Source organism: Pseudorasbora parva, chromosome 19, assembly GCF_024679245.1.
Source record: "Pseudorasbora parva isolate DD20220531a chromosome 19, ASM2467924v1, whole genome shotgun sequence".
In the NCBI taxonomy this organism is placed as follows: Eukaryota; Metazoa; Chordata; class Actinopteri; order Cypriniformes; family Gobionidae; genus Pseudorasbora; species Pseudorasbora parva.
In genome coordinates, this window is record NC_090190.1 from 10502791 (window position 1) to 10519474 (window position 16684).

Genomic DNA, 16684 nt, shown 5'->3' on the forward strand with positions numbered 1-16684 from the left:
ATGCTTATGGAATCTTTTCAGGAGGCTCTGTACGTTTTCAACACAAAAGTGTTTGCATACAGCAAAAAAACGTGTTACTTTTTTCCAAAGTGTTGAACAAAGTCTGAAAGGTTGTAAACCTCTCCATATCCCACTCTGGCATCCATGCAGATGAAGTCATCAAGATTCATTTTAGTCTCTGTGAAAATGACATACTGTGTAAGTGGAAGAAGTAACCAAATTATGATATTGCATCATATAATTTACAACAAACCTGACGTCTCTAAACAAGGATATGCTGGAGGTGGCATACGCCAGTTTCCGTCAGAACCCTTCATGTGTGAACGATCAGAAGCAAACTTCTTCAAGTAGGTGTCCCCTGGTATGACACGAAGTTTCCTAAAATGCAGTAGATAACCGTATTAGATTGAGACTGTTATGATTAAATGCAGTTCAGATCAGATACTTAACTGACCTCCAGAAAGCATGTTTTAAATGCTCATCAGAATGAAAGGCCTCCTTTGAATATACATCAAGCAAACAAGGGAAGGGAAGGACAGTGTCTAGATCATATATAAAGCTCTGTCCTTGTTTATTTGTGTGTAGAAGAATAACATGGTAATCCTAAAGGCAAGTGCACAAAAATATTAGATTAGTATGAGGTAAAAAAAAAAAAAAAAGATTCTAATTATTTTCCTTATTAAAAGATGTTCATACCCAGATTACAGGTTCATCACCTCGACTGGATTTTTGCTTCCAAATGGGTATCTGCACATGTCAAACACATATAAAACAGTACAGTACACTAAAATAGTTATGATGTATGCCTAACATTAACTTAGCCTCACCATTTTTCGTTCGTTAGATATAAAGACCGCATAGACCTCATCCAACAAGCACGTCCCTTGATCCTTGACATATTCACACAGCTTCCACACATTCTCCTCACTGCAGAGAGGGGACAAGATTAATATGCTGTGATGTATTCAATGTAGAAAAAATTAGTGGTCATCACAATTACCAGTAACAGCTGGTGTAAACACATTGGTTTCTAGACGGAGTAATAATTGTATATTCAGACGGAGAACTTTCTTCATTCATTCTTCCCATCCACATATTATATTACGTGGTATTTTAACTATAACGACATTACTAAAAAGAAAGAAAACGATGCAACGATTTACGTTGCAATCTTACAAGGATAGGTGTCTGTTACATTTTATTTTGTCCGTCAGGGTCTTAGAGCAGATTTGTAGTTCCGGTGTGTCAATGCGCGAACATTCAAATGCGCATGTGAATTGCAAATTTGATGCGCACGATTATCACTATACTTGAATTGATTTAATAGCACAATTAGAAAACCAGTTAGCGAGAGATAATGTGCAATTAAACAGCTCTCTCAAATACATATAAATACATATTACACAACGCAATTGTGTTGTATTTGGTTCTGTTTTTCCATTTTTGCTGTTATATGCCAAAAGTCCTCTTCGGATATGAAAAGGACACTGACAAAGAGCAACATTATATTGATTTACCTTAATAAATAGCTATATATATATATGTGTGTGTGTTTATATTGATTATATTATACAACATTATATTGATTTACCTTAATAAATAGCTGTGTGTGTGTGTGTGTGTGTGTGTGTGTGTGTGTGTGTGTGTGTGTGTGTGTGTGTGTGTGTGTGTGTGTGTGTGTGTGTGTGTGTTGTTCTTTGCTATATTCATCACATTTCCAGATTAATTTTAAGCAGCTCAACATCAACTTTTATAATAAATGTTGAAGTTGTAAAAACACAATTCTATACTGTATTTTCAATCAAATAAATGCACCATTGGTGAGCACAAGATACACAAAATCATAAATAAAAAAAAACTACCAACTCTTAACTTTTGAACTCTATATGGCCTATAAAGTGATAAGCCTAAAACACAGAATAAGCAAGTTAATTCAAAACCTGTATAAGTCAAAACTAATGGCTGAAAAATCAAATAAAGCTAAAAAAAACAAATAAATGCTGTTGTTTCTAGCAACTCAATTTGTATCGTTGTCTTATTGTATCAAAACTATTTATTTAATCAAAATATCTTAATTTTTATTCATTAAACAACTAGGCCTAAATAAATAACACCTGTTTCTAAATTAAATGGATTAAGCAAACATATTTTGTAAAAGACTTTTAGCGTGCCAAATTAATTTACCAAATTAAATGCCATAGCCTATCATTGCCTTGCCTACTGTAGCTATTTAATTTGGGGAGCAATCCACATTTATTTGTATGCCTATTGCACAGTGTGGCTAGGCTACATTGTCCAAAACAAACAAGAGGCCTAAAATTCAAATAGGCCCAATGTTTTAAACTGCTGTTTCTTAAAACAAGGTAAATCAACGATGTACCTCATTGTTGTTGTAAGTAACTTCCCATGCATATTTTAGAGGAATATAGCATAAGAAACCACCCCGCCATTAACACCTCGTTTTTATGAACAGAACTTACTAATGGATGGCAAAAGCTAGACCAATTGAAAGCTACAACCTGGATATAAATGGAGCCGGATCTTCTGAGCCTTCAGTCTGAGTTTGGACCAGGAGCTCATCATGATTAACGGAGTCAACGGAGGATTCAGCGCTTTGCTGGCACAATCAAGCGTCGGTCAGAGGAAGAAGTACAAAAAATACAGCACAAGAACATACATCGGACTTATTGCATATGCCATTCAAGATTCACCGGACAAGATGCTCACATTCAAACAGGTAGGCTAAAATAAGAGTAAACAGTGTGGTCTATTCCCGAAATATTTTAAATGTGTTGTCTTTCTAGGCTAAAATTTGATTTAACCATATTTGTGCAGATAATGAAGAAGCTGGAGCCATTTGTCTTCGGAGACAAAAAGGGCATTGAGAACAACATCAGAGTCTGTCTGTCATCAAACAGGTGTTTTGCAAAGGTGCTTTTAAACTTCCATGGCTAGGCCTATTTCTTTTCCATTTAAGGCAGCGAATCACTGCATTTGTGGAAGAGTCACAACATAAGTTTTGTGTTTTATAGGTGCCAGTCGATCCGGATTATCCAAATCCTAAAAAGAACTTCTGGAAAGTGGATGAGAGTGGCATTACTCCAAAAATGTTTCGCCGACATTTCAAATACATAATGAACATGCTCCCTGGCCTGGCCCTTCAGGCACATCGGGAGGATGAATGTGAAGACTATTCTTGTGCTTCTGAGTCTCTGACGCCAGTCTGCACAATCACAGAAAACAAAAGCCAAGTCAAATTTACAGGCCCATTTTCTATAGAATCAATATTAAAGAGCGACCGCGGAGTGAACCGCATGCGCAGCACTCGTATGGAGGAACATCCACACTATATAGACGCACAGAGTGGAGTGACCAAGAGAGAAAACTATTATGTCTATGACACAGTTGAGCGTTATTACCCTGCTTCAGCAATGAGATATCAGTTGACCACCGCAAAAATACCTCATCTATCTTCAGGAGCTGCGTTTGGACTGTCTTTGCCTCCACGGATCACATATGATCACCCTGTTCTCCTCAGATCTCCTTTAATGTATGATACTACTAGATCTGTCCGCTGGTGAACACCTAGAATGACCAAATGTAAATATTTTGAAATTGCACTTTACTTTTGTTCACTTTCTTCTCCCCTGTTTTTTTTTTTTTTTTTTTTTTAATAAAAAAACAAACAAGTTTGCATTTTGTGATTGGTTTAGCCTTTGCTATGTTATCATTCTGAAGACATTCACTGCTATCTTGGGTAATTGGCTATATTAATATAATAGCCTATGTGCTACTAATATTATTTGTACATTTACATAGAACTAGGCTAATAGTTTATTAGGCCCTTACTTTTAAGGTATAACTATAAATGTAGGCCTACTAGCCCAAATTAAACAATTTAATTAATAGATCTAGACTAGGCTACTATAAGGAATATTTGAACTTTTATATTATTTGAAGTCATAAAACAAATTAACTAAAATGAGCCTAAATTAAGGCCTACCCATTTTGTTTTTAGCTTAAAGCGACTTTTTTTTTTTTACCCAAAGCCCATTGTCCCGCAATTGCATTCACATTTTTAAAGTGAGATCTCAGAATAAAAGTAACTAGGCAAGGCAACATTAGCATTAAAATAATGTTTGTGCTCGCCAAGCAAAACTGGTCGATCAGTATGTTAATCACTGATTAGCACATCATCAAGATAATGTTCATAAGAGTGGAGACGATTTCCCGTCAAAGCAGGTTTACTTGCGCCACTTAATTGCTTGGTCATATTTTCGCATTTGCCGCAGGGTGGCAGTAAAATGTTAGTTAGATACCAAAACACATTCACATTACACACAAACAAAGCGCATTGCATGTGCAATACTAGGCCTATTGTCATATTTTGAATATCATATAGACCTATAGAATGCCAGTAGGCTAGGTGTCTTATTTCTAATCTTCAACCCTTATTTTACAGGCACCGCACCAGTAAAGGCTTTTTAATAGCTTTGTGTAATTTTCACAGAAGAAATTTGAGGGAGTTTGAACTGTAAGCAGATTCAGCATTATCTTTAGGTAAGATCTTTTCACCTTTAAAAGATCTCTGATTGTGTTGAATGTATTCTGAAACCCATCTCTGTGCCCACTTCTTGATGCTGTGGCTGAGCCTAATCCCAAGAATGATTGCACAGGCCTATGTTTTGATAAGTGTAAAAGGACATAATACAATTATTGCAGCCTATTCATACACAGACAGATGGAGATTTCACTACAGCAATATAGATTGCACTTTAAACACAGATGTGTCAGGATAGTCACATAGGCTAATATTTGGTTTTAGGCTACATCCTGCTGTAACTGATGTAACATATCTAAAAAAGATTCTCTAGATGACTTAGCTAAATGATTGAAATAAGGCCGGTGAAATAAGGGCCGTTTATTCTACGACTAAAACCATCCACCACTAGTGATGAAGCCGCAGTCCCCCGCTGGCCGTGATGCCCTAAGCGTCAATAAGTTAATGCGCGCGGTGGCACTGTGAAGCTGTTGCTTGTCTTGAAGAAGTCTAAATGGTAGCCTACAACAGCTTTCGATGATATTAAACGTCATTTAAGTCCGTTAGGCTACAGCCTCATTCTTATTGTAATTATTCTAAACTATTAGGCTATAACTCAAACTTTCTGGGAAATTTTTTAAGATTAAAAAGGAAAAGTTGTCAGAAGCTGATTCGTGCATGGGGCCGTGCTTGTTAATAGCAGCTTTTTACTTCTAAATGCATTTAGACGTCACAATTCAGGTTCATCTGTGATAATTATATTGATGGACTAAACTTGCAAGTAGCCTAGCCTATTCATAAACTTTTGTTGATCACAGCTTGTTTAGCGATAGGGGAAAGTCGTTTTTTGTATCAATGGAACCAACGTTGGCCTAGGCTACCTGCGCCAGATGATTTTAACCGGTTATTTTTATTTATTTTCTAGTGATAAAGAATGTTTACACACTGTTTAAATAAAATAACACCACAGCCTAAGCTGTACTAAAATTAGGCTATAACAATAAAGATATATATATATATATATATATATATATATATATATATATATATATATATATATATATATATATATATATATATATATTCTTTTTTTTCAGTTTAAAACAAACAAAAAAACAGACAGCCAATCAAAATCCATTCCGCTTTAATGAGAGCTCGCGCACATAAGAAGAGGCACAGACAACTAGAGCGCTCTTTTAGAATAAACAGAATGATATCGTTATAGTTTTCTGTAGCCTGTAGTTAGCATATATTACTCTTAGTGTGAACGGGATGTGTGGACTTAGCTATGCAGAATTTGCACCCTGGCTATGGCCAAACCAGTGACACTCATCCATCTGACGGGGATTACGGGAAAGGCTTTGAAAGGCTTGAAAACAATTTATGTCTGCTGTAGAATTTTCCCTAGCCAGCCTACAAACAAACCAAATTGTTGTTCGGTAGGCTATCACTAAAAGTGCTTTAACCAACCAACCCCCCAACCAATAGGCTAAATAATAAATACAAAAATAATTTATTTTTCTAAATAAAGTAAGCAACGAAGAAAAAGTTAAAAGACTTTATAAGACCTACACACTTGCAGTGTGTCTTATTGTGAATGCAACACCAGAGAACACCGCATGCACTCGAGGCCGTGGACAGCAATATTTCATTGTCTTGTGAAATCTCTAGGTTTTGCTTCACCACATATGGGAATGGTGTTTAATGCTCACTAGAATTATCGTAAATAATCATTTCCACGGTAAAAGTTGCACATGAATGACGTCTCATTTCGAAACTCGACTGCGATAGACCCTCCATTTTCCACAATAATAGGATTATAATTTTAAATGTTTATTTTCAGGTTTACAATGAATAGGCTACATACAAAATTAACAGCATATTAATAGCCTAATAAATAGGCTAATATTGAAAAAAAAAATGCTTTAGTAGGCTACACGTTTTAAAATGACATCAGGACACAAGTAAATGGACTGGCTTTCTGATCCATGCCCTGACTAATTGAACTGATTGAGACGCACACGCCCCCCATGAAGATTAAAATAAAATAAAAACTTCCTTATTTTTTCAAGGCGCTCCGGTGAGCCCCGCCCATCAAAGACGCACCAGTCACGTTGGCCACGTCTTCATGAGCTAGCCTACGTGAGGTCACCCACGTTTGACACACCTCAGTAACGAAGCAGGTGATTTACGAAGCACTAGTGAGTGAGCGTCATCCTTTGAATTAGTACAGCGTTTCTACATCTCATTGCTAAGCCTCAAAGGGCTTTAACTCGACGGTTACAAAACTACTTTTAACCCTATAATACATGATTTATAAAAACCTTTATTTATTTACATAGGATAAGATATATTATTAGGCTACGTTTGTGTCCTCAATATATTTTCTAATAAAGACTTGACCTTTCATTAGAAAATAAGTTAACTTGGGTTTATGATCATGTGATCATGTGCCTTTGTTTTGATGCTGTGAGCATTCTGTGTCGATAGGAGGAGAGGAAAAATCACACAAAGTCCTGTGACTGGCTATAAGGTCAAACGGTGGATAAAATGATTAACAGAGAGATTGCACTAGCAAGGCAGCTGTGTCCATAATCTATCTCAGAAATGCAGTAATTATTACCTCTGCCTTTGGCTCCGGTTTACCGTAAAGTCAGTGGGCAATATATTTCTTCGTTGTGTACTCATTTTTCAACCTGCAAATTAAAACACTTGAATATTTTCCTTCGGTGTTTATTCTTATAACGACTGTAAAGCATGAGTATTGCACTATAAGGTGATGTTTCCATCATGGGATTTGTGGAGCACTTGATTTTCAAGCACTACACAGACTCTGCCAGAGGGGCTTGCGGAACCAACCTCTCAGATGAGCTAGATGAACCAGAAGGTAAATATCTGAACTTTTTCTTCTTCTTCCAGAAATATCAAACACTTGTTTCCAGTAATATCAATATCTGTGGCCCTCCTGAGGTGCAGCAGTCCTGTTTGGCCTCGACTGTTCTAATACATGGAAATAGAAATGGGTAGCCTATATACTATGCACTCAAATATGTTGTCATTTCATGCATGACAAAAATAGTTATCACCTTTCTTAGACTGTTGTTTTCAGTCAAACAATATTTCAAACCTAAAGATTTAGTTTGGACAAGATGGTTGCTGGTTACCTTGTAGTGTCGCCTTTGGCAAGTTGTTAGTGAATGAGTTTGGGTCCTGTTTTAAAGGTTATTTTCATGGAAAACAAAACAATGTCAGGTCAGAGCAATTTTCCACTTCAGTAATTGGTTACATCTTATCAGCAGAGGCAATGACCTGTAGCAGGAATGCTGCCATGTTGCCAGGTCAGAGTAAAGTGGACATGGTGGATTTTATGGTTGGCCTGTACCAGGTGAATTAGCTCTGCTACAATAACACTAAGGAAATCATTCCACTTTCACCAATTGGTGATGATGAATCTGTGAAAATAAGTCACACAGAGCGGTTTATTTGGCCGGGAACAGCCCAGGGTGTGTCTGGACAAAACTGCTGTGAGAAATGAAGCAACAAATATCCTGTGGAATATTTGGTATTTGTAATACTGTAACATTACAGAAATGGTCAGTAGTCAGAAAGTAGTACATCTAGACCAAACATGTATTTCATAGTGAAGAATTATGTACTACAATTTATGGCTGTAGTTATTGAGTAACTTTATCATACTAAGCATCAAAGTGAACGGAGTAATAAAGTGCCATTTATAATTGTTTTTTCCAGTGACAAGGATTGAGAATGGAGATAAACTGATTGAAGATCAGATACTACAGCAGCCTCTGTCAGAAATGACCTCTAAAATATTATGCCTGTTTCAGAGGCACCAATGAACAGCTAGCAAGCACTTTCTCACAGCTGAGACAAAGATTAATAATTTAAGAGAATGTAATTTTTTTAGAAATTTAGTAAATGTTGGGGGAAAACTTATTTTGCATGGTCGCTTGTTTTATATTGTCTGTTTATGTGTTGCTGTTTGTGCTCCAGAACACATATTAATGCATAATCCATAATACTTTGATCTGTCAAGCAAGAGTTGGTGTTGGCACATCCTTGCCTAGTTTATCATTTATTAAACATCTACTTCATGACCTAATTCTGCAACGTGGTTATTTCATTGTCTGTTAATGAAATTATCACATTTTGGTGTTTTATCCACTGCTTCTTACAAAAAGTACCATAAACTGCTTTAACACTCCTTTTATACACTGTCAATAGTGTCTCTTGTAATTTTGTAACTTTAAGACGTCATATTATCCCCTTTAGTAAATCAGTAATACTTGACATGAACTGAGCTCCCATTCTGAGGAACTACGTGATAGGTTGAGGTGAGAAATTCTGAGCGCTGAAGCCATGTGAATCTGAATCATGGCTTACTATGATTCATACTACATCTGACTACTGGTATTGCATCACACACTGCATCTGCACTAAAGAAGTTTAATGCAGTTTAAACTGCATGAAACAGAAGTTGCAGTGGTCTTTTCTTCTCTATTGTGGTGGTGTATATCAGAGCTTCTCGAAAAAAATGTAGGCGGGACATGATTTGATTGATTGAATGGTTTTGAGGAGCAAAGAAGAGATTTCGTTGGTAGGGAGACAAGATTATTTTGATTAAAGAAGTGCACATTAATTTTCAATTGACTGATAAATTGTGTAATATTTTAAAAAAACATTAGAAATGACCATTTTTAACCATTTTGATTTCATGGTGACTTTAAACTGATTTAGACTGCATTTTAGACCCTATAACAGGAGGACTATAATATTACTAATATTATTGTTTAAATAATATAGTTTAAAGTGTAAAATAATGCCTTATAAAGGTTTGGCTGGTGAACAGTTGCCATATTGTAGAAATAGACAAGTCAGCAAGGACAAGGGGCAAGAATCTTCAAGAGTCAACATTTCAATGTCAAACTAGCCCCCATTGACCTTTCAATTGCTGAAAGGCGTGCAGGCCTTTAATACTGTTATATAGTGATCCGATACCAGCTTTAATGTTTATTGGGATTATGTGGACATGTCGGTATAATTCATAAATGATAACTTAATGACTGTTTTGTCCTCTTGTCGGATGGCCACTGCAGAAAACAGCCTTTGGTTTTTCCCCTCCTTTTATTCATTTGATTCGTCCAATGCCAAGAGCCTGTAGCGAAAAAGAGAGAGGTCAGTGTTTTATCTGTTCTTTACGAGGAGTCCAATAACCTCAATGTTGTGCAAACCAGATATGAGTTGTTCAAGATGAATTCTGCTCTGTATTTCAAGTGCAAGGACATGAATAGAAGCCAATGTCATGAACCCAGATTTTGTGAAAAACAGACCTGACAGAGAAGTGAAACCAAAGAAACCACAATTTAAAACAAGGTTATGGTATAGCTGAATGATATCCGTTACAATGTGTGCTATAATATTTCATTTAAAATTAGTTTCTAGTCAATTTGTCATTTATAGCTCGTTATTAGTACTACAGGAATCAAGTTTGTGTATATATATATATATATATATATATATATATATATATATATATATATATATATATATATATATATATAATATATACAAACTTGATTCCTGTACTTATATATATATGTACTAATATATATATATATATATATATTAGTAGATGATTAAAAAAAAGTGTAGGACTAACTCTGTTCTGAGTACACCGAGATATGAACCTGTCAGGTAAAAGTCCACAATTCTTATCAGCTATTATTCTCTTTGACCTAGTTTAGAACTCTGCTGTCTACTTTTTGATTTGATATGTATTTGCCTATAAACCTTAAAGGGTTATCTGTTAAACAATGTTTCAGTATTTTTCCACAACACAATTTGACCTGGCCGATTGCCCAGCTTTACATCAAACAGCCTTAAAATATCTGTGATGTGACAGTTTTGATTTATGAACATGCTGAACATAGATTTAGAAGTAAGTTCTATCTACATCAATTTTCCGTCTAATTCAGTTGGTGGCGTAAATGGTGCTTGAGAGTTGATCAGCATATTGGTAGTTCCAGTGCAATGTGTCCATTGTCAATGTGCTTGTTATCACTGCCTTATATTAGCTAAACACAGTGAAAGCTTTGTGTTGTTAGAGGACACACACGCATACACACATCCACAGGCATGCACTCCTCTGAACAATACTGTATTGATGCAAGCTAATAACCAGTTTTGAAAGCATTCTGTATTAATATATGCACAATACGGACAGAAGAATACTTTTAATGTGAAAGAGCAGTCCTATAATCATTTTCCTCAGTCATCATATCTCACGCAATGCTGTGAAAGAAGGCATGACTCAATGAAGTTACCCAATAGAAGGAGGAGTGGGCAGGACTGACTAAACACACATCTTTATAATTGCCTGCCTTACATCCTGTCGCGAGCGGCACGTAGTCAGTTGTCACCCTCAAAATCTGCAAAAACTTTTTTGTTGGACTTTCTTGTTTTTAATTTTGGGACAATCACCCGGTAAGTCATATATCAAAAGTCTTATATCGGTCTTTTTTATGATAAAAATGTGTCTGTTTTCTGCCATGTGCAAAACATCTCTGATATGTATTTATCGCTTTGAAGAAAAGATATCCGGTATAAAATGTTTAAATAAAACATTTATTACGACAATAAACTGTAGAGTGTAAACATCAGTATTTTTACAATTGCACGGTGAATAAGTGGTGGTTGGGTTTTTATATATATATGTATTTTTTTTTTTTTTACATGTTTTGTTTATCATTACGCGCGTGCGTGTGATTGGCTGGCTGCACGTGCAAATGTCAACAAAGTAGGCTAGTGTGAGCTCGAGTGGGAAAACAAATATGAGACAACACTGAAATACTTTTCACTTCACTGCACATTTTTCAGTTTCATATCTAGTCAATCATTTATTTGGCTTTCAAAGTTACATTTTATTTCACCTGACCCGTCTAAATTACATATTTGTTGTCTGATAATGTAGGCTACGTTTACCAGACGTGACTATTTGTTTTGCTTTGGTTTTTAGTCACAAATAGGTCAAAAATTCACTGTTAGACTTTTGTGAAATATTATTTCATATCAAGCTTACTTGTTTACTTATTCTTAAATCTGACCATAAAGATTCAATAGACTAGGCTACTTTGTTGCCATATAAGCTTTGACTTTCTTTGAAATATACATATTACATGAATGTATGCATAGATTTAACTCAAATATGGAATTCTAAACATGAATAGGTATTGGGTATAAATACCTAACGGTGGACACACACACCCGGAGCAGTGGGCAGCCATTTGCTGCGGCGCCCGGGTAGCGATGGGGGTTAGATGCCTCTAGGGCACCTCAGTCATGGGCATTGAGGATAGAAGAGAGCATTTGTTCATTCACTCCCACACTTTTCCTGCTGGTATTGAGAATTGAATCCACAACCTTTGGGTTGCAAGTCCGACTCTTTAACCATTAGGTTAAATAATTAAATATAAAGCTCAGAACAATGTAAAAATGTACCACTGTTCAGATGCTGATGCATATAATTTGTACAACAGCAAAGCAGCATCAGAGCCACCTCTGATATTAGGTCCTGAGGTGTTATTTTTTAAAATAATTATTTTACGTTTAACTTTGTATTTAAGCCTTTGCAGCAGAAACATCGACTATGCAATTATCACTTGAAGGATAATGTATTAAATATGTATATCAATTATAACATACCGGTAATAGTTTAAGCATACATAACTGTAAAACTTGAATAGGAGTGTTATTACTTAATTAGAGAAGAACTTTTGTATGAATCCAGCACCCCTGCAGTGATCAATCTAATGCATTAAGTTTAAAATACAAATATAAACATATAAAACACAATGTACAAATGTATATTCTACACATAGTTAATTCAGGCTTTTGTATTTAGAGACATTTGGGGGTTTTATGATTCCCAAAGATAAGGAAACATTATTTCTGGGCTTAACCCTGATGATCATTGTGGAACTGTGATTCTAGTTATGTTTGCAGACAGTTAATTTGGAAGTCAATGCAGTGTCACTGTCAAGGGATTCAAATGGTTATGGGAAGTGAAAGAAGTATTTCCCTCTCTGTAGGGTGCAGCAGCAATGGTGGTTCCAACATAAACATGGTTTCTGATATTTGATGCAATATAGCAACAAAAGTTAATGAAAACAAATATATGAACATACATACAAATATGCAATGCATCTGTTATGAGTTCAAATATGTATTTGAAAAAAATTGCTAAGTCATAATTACCATTGTAAACTGAAATAGAAACCTGGTCTGGAGAGGTGGACAGGTGAATTGGGATGTTTTGAAGTAAAGTGAGTGTTTTAGGTATGGGAAGGGCAGGATCTGACCTTATGTTACGGCAGTTTATATCCTGCTGAGACATTACTGCCACTGCCAGCTACTCCCAGGTAAAAGATTAGTAAAGAGAGACCGTAAGGGCAGACAGCTTAAAAACAAGCAGGTGACCTACTTGCTATATACCGTTACTTGTTAACTTTACTTATGTTTGATTTTGATTATATATTTTAAATATATACTCCATATATTAAGCTGATTTAGTCATTTCAGTTCTCACATGATTCTGGTCAGGAATGTGTGTAGGGGGCTGCTGTAGAAACCTCTGCAAATGATGGACTGCACAATCATGCTTTTTGAACCACAGAAATTCCTCTTGATAAACAGCTTGGCTTGGTTTCTAGGGCTCGTCTTTTAATCAGAAAATCAGTCGCTGCTTTTTTTAAAGGGGCTTGGTACAGGAACACTCCTTGAACCTGTGGGATGATCAGACACAAAGGCTTTCATGCTGGTTTTGGAGCAGGGCTAAAAAAAAAGGCTAGTATTTAAGGGGTGGAGGCACTGCAAGAGACATGGAAGCAGCTGTGTCTGTGACTTCCTGTGTGTAGCGTCCAGACCCGCTAACAGAGGAAAAGCTGATATGTGACCTTTGGAAACCTCAGCCAGACAAAGAGCCTGTTCAAGCTCTTGTTCAATTTGCATGCACATCAACATTCAATCTGTAGTCTTTTGAAACGCATGATCTGCATCATCCAAAAACAAATAGGCTGTTTAGAAAAGATGAGGATATAATAATAAAAAAATGTGTAATGTGTTTCTATTTTGCTGCAGTTATACTCCAAAGTTACGAAAGCTGGATCTTCAGGATTTTTATACTGAAATTATACACTAAATATAACATCATGAATGAATATATTGTATAATTTTTGTGTATTTTGAAAATTGCTTCCTTATATATATATATATATATATATATATATAATATTCATGTAATATTCTTGATAGTCTATCTTTTTCTTGCACAAGGAGAAGCTTTTCACTGCATTACGTTTCATATATGTACAGTATGTGACATAAAATAAACTTGAAAATATGAAACTGTAAATGAAGAAATAAATACTTCGTTATGACAGTGACAATGTTTAAGGTGTTTAAGGCAATGTTTAAGACAAAAGCGCAAATTGATAATATCTTATTTCATTGATTCCAATCAGGAGGTCACTCATAAAGTTGTAGTAAATATATAGCCGTTGCCAAAGCAGAATTACACCAAAACAAAAACATGGTTAAACTGGTAATCCTTCCTTCTTCGACCTTGGAGGAAGTTTGCGGTAAACAGTGGGGGAAAGAGTACTGAAAAAGCATACTCAAGAATTACTGTTACTTGTCAAAAAATGTAGTTCAAGTAGAGTAAATGTACCTGTCCAAAAGTAGGGATACCAAAGTAGGGATATAAAGTAGCCTTTTTAAAAGTACTCATGAGTAGTGAGTATTATGCTATGTTATTCCACCTTGTATCCTGCAAATTAAAAATGTAGCTTACTCTTTATGGATGATTCTCAGTAAGAAAAAAGAAAAAGAAAAAACGCTATCAACAGTATTTCATTATTTCTTTGACTATTTCTTTTTTCTTTTTTTTTTTTGACTGCTAGCACTAAAAATACAGCCATGCAAAGCATTGTACATTAACAATTTTACATTGTACTGCTTTAATTTCAATGGATGTTTCTCTTTAAAAAAAAAATACACTTAAGAAATAAGAATTGAGTAATTCACAATTTTCACCACTGATTATTTTTGCTTGTAATTAAAACATAAATATGATTTAAATATAAATCTGATGCATGTTTTATGAAAGTTATTTGCTATATACATGGCTGTATACACATTACATTAATATGCACTTCAATAAGCTGACCGTAAGCAGGTTTAATGCGTTTACATGTTAAACAAAATCGATGTAAGGGACAAAAATTTTGCAGTGCCGATCGGTTAATGCCTAATGCACTGAAGCCTGGCAATTTGCAAACAATCAAGCTAAATGAAATGTTTCCAGCAGATGGCACCACCGAGCTTGTGCAGCGCTAACAGAATACGTACCATTTGTGTGTGTATCAGAACATGTAATATTCTGCGATACATTTTTTGTAATTGTTTAAGGCAATTTCACGATGTCGGTCATCATGCAGTTACATACAGTCAACATTCGTCTTAGCCAATCACATTGATAGGAAAAAAGTAAACAATGTATCGACGGCAGGTTTAGGGAAAATAGCGCAGTAAAAGTACCGATACATCACTTAAAAGTAAAAGTACACTGTTTTTAAACTACTTAAAAAAAGTACAATTCCTTAGAAAACTACTCAATTACAGTAATGCGAATATTTGTAATTTGTTACTTTACACCTCTGGCGGTAAATAATTTGAAGTGCAACATCCTTAACATTTTTGTGTTTGTCTCCTTTTTCCTACCTCTAGGTGTCCTCGCTGATAATGGATGATATCCAGGTAGTTGAGTCGAAGCCTCTGCTTGTGGACAGGGATTTGCAGGTACGGGAAACGCTGTTGTCTTTGTCAAAATTTTTAATTAATGTAGGCCTACATATTTATGTATAAGAAAGTACTGAGCACATATAGTGTTAACATACACTGTTTCTCCTCTATTCTAGGGTTTAAGGGAGGCTGTCCAGCAGCTGGTGATTAAGGCAAGAATTTAATTTTTGGCTTTTATTTGTATGGTTTCCTACTTCTGTAATTTCACTAACTAACTAAGTACACACAAACACAGAGAGACCTTTTTATTCAAAATCCATTTAATAAAATAATCAAAGGTAATTTTTTAATTCATTTTTAAAGCACAATAAACACAAAAATATTTGACCACTGAGAGAGAATTAGAATTTCAACAACCCTTTATTACAAATACAATTAAAGGTGCACTATGTAGTATTTTTGCAGTAAAATATCCAAAAAACCACTAGGCCAGTGTTATATAGTTTGTTCAGTTGAGTTCAGTTAAAATGTTTCCAACTATTTGTATATTGTGAGAAAATTTCTATTTTAACCAAGGAGCCGGGACGTCTGAGCATAGCGTCTGAGGGAGTCGCCTGACAATTGTGTCATATCTGTTTTACCCTCGCTTTACTCTAGCAGTGTGCAACAAGTGTCAGAGCAGCCGGTGACATCATTTTAAACACACTTAAATGTATCTAATATGATAAACAGAGCAGCGTTACCTCATACTCATGACCGGAAAAGTGGAAATGGCGCCCTCGACTGTGTCCTGTTCCGTCATAATAAAAGTCCCGCCGCTCGCGAGTCGTGTGTTCGGCAACAATCGCTCCAGTGGCCTTGCTCAACTCCCTCAACACTCTGTCCTGCTCTACTTCATACTAACTTGAATAATCACATTCATGAACATAAGTCCTATCCCGATTCTTTCCCATCGGCTGTGAGGTGAAGACCACATGTTGACCAAGATTCTATCAAACTACGCCTTTGTTTTGAGAGAGAGAGAGAGAGAGAGAGAGAGAGAGAGAGAGAGAGAGAGAGAGAGAGAGAGAGAGAGAGAGAGAGAGAGAGAGAGAGAGAGAGAGAGAGAGAGAGAGAGAGAGAGAGAGAGAGAGAGAGAGAGAGAGAACATTAGTAAAATAAATATCTATTTTATGATGAGTTAAATGCCCAGGTAAAAAGGCCTTTAACTTAAGTTTAAACTCATGTATGGAACATAGGGGTTTTAGAGATAACGGCAGGCTATTCCATAGCCTAGGTCCAGCAAACTGCAAACAAACTTCTCGACTTCAACCTTGATCTTGGATGAGA

At 35.7% G+C, this 16684-nt stretch overlaps 3 protein-coding genes across 8 annotated transcripts in view; 2 read left to right on the forward strand and 1 right to left on the reverse strand.

The window, feature by feature from the left end:
• Positions 1-7813, reverse strand: ntaq1 (N-terminal glutamine amidase 1). Of its 4 annotated transcripts, XM_067426086.1 has the most exons (8): positions 7705-7813; positions 7400-7540; positions 7164-7236; positions 828-927; positions 697-747; positions 455-603; positions 254-378; positions 1-178 (listed from the first exon to the last, which is right to left on the reverse strand). In XM_067426086.1, exons 3-8 carry the CDS (start codon positions 7226-7228, stop codon positions 75-77), a joined length of 594 nt encoding a protein of 197 aa, XP_067282187.1. In that variant the 5' UTR covers positions 7229-7236; positions 7400-7540; positions 7705-7813; the 3' UTR covers positions 1-74. The 4 variants fall into 4 exon arrangements, with proteins under 4 accessions (XP_067282187.1, XP_067282189.1, XP_067282188.1 ...); XM_067426088.1 differs by lacking the exons at positions 7164-7236; positions 7400-7540 and having other exon boundaries at positions 7705-7762; XM_067426087.1 differs by lacking the exons at positions 7164-7236; positions 7400-7540; positions 7705-7813 and adding an exon at positions 3463-3571.
• Positions 2204-3662, forward strand: LOC137048090 (forkhead box protein H1-like). Of its 3 annotated transcripts, none has more exons than XM_067426080.1 (4): positions 2204-2392; positions 2474-2737; positions 2836-2931; positions 3033-3662. In XM_067426080.1, exons 2-4 carry the CDS (start codon positions 2582-2584, stop codon positions 3579-3581), a joined length of 801 nt encoding a protein of 266 aa, XP_067282181.1. In that variant the 5' UTR covers positions 2204-2392; positions 2474-2581; the 3' UTR covers positions 3582-3662. The 3 variants fall into 3 exon arrangements, with proteins under 3 accessions (XP_067282181.1, XP_067282184.1, XP_067282182.1); XM_067426083.1 differs by having other exon boundaries at positions 2204-2363; XM_067426081.1 differs by having other exon boundaries at positions 2204-2737.
• The window catches only part of ndrg1a (N-myc downstream regulated 1a), a 16668-nt gene continuing 7271 nt past the window's right edge, over positions 7288-16684 (forward strand). The window contains exons 1-3 of the mRNA XM_067426077.1: positions 7288-7427; positions 15341-15412; positions 15532-15567. Coding sequence (XP_067282178.1) covers positions 7416-7427; positions 15341-15412; positions 15532-15567 — 120 coding nt within the window. The 5' untranslated portion in view covers positions 7288-7415. The remainder of the gene's footprint in view (positions 7428-15340; positions 15413-15531; positions 15568-16684) is intronic.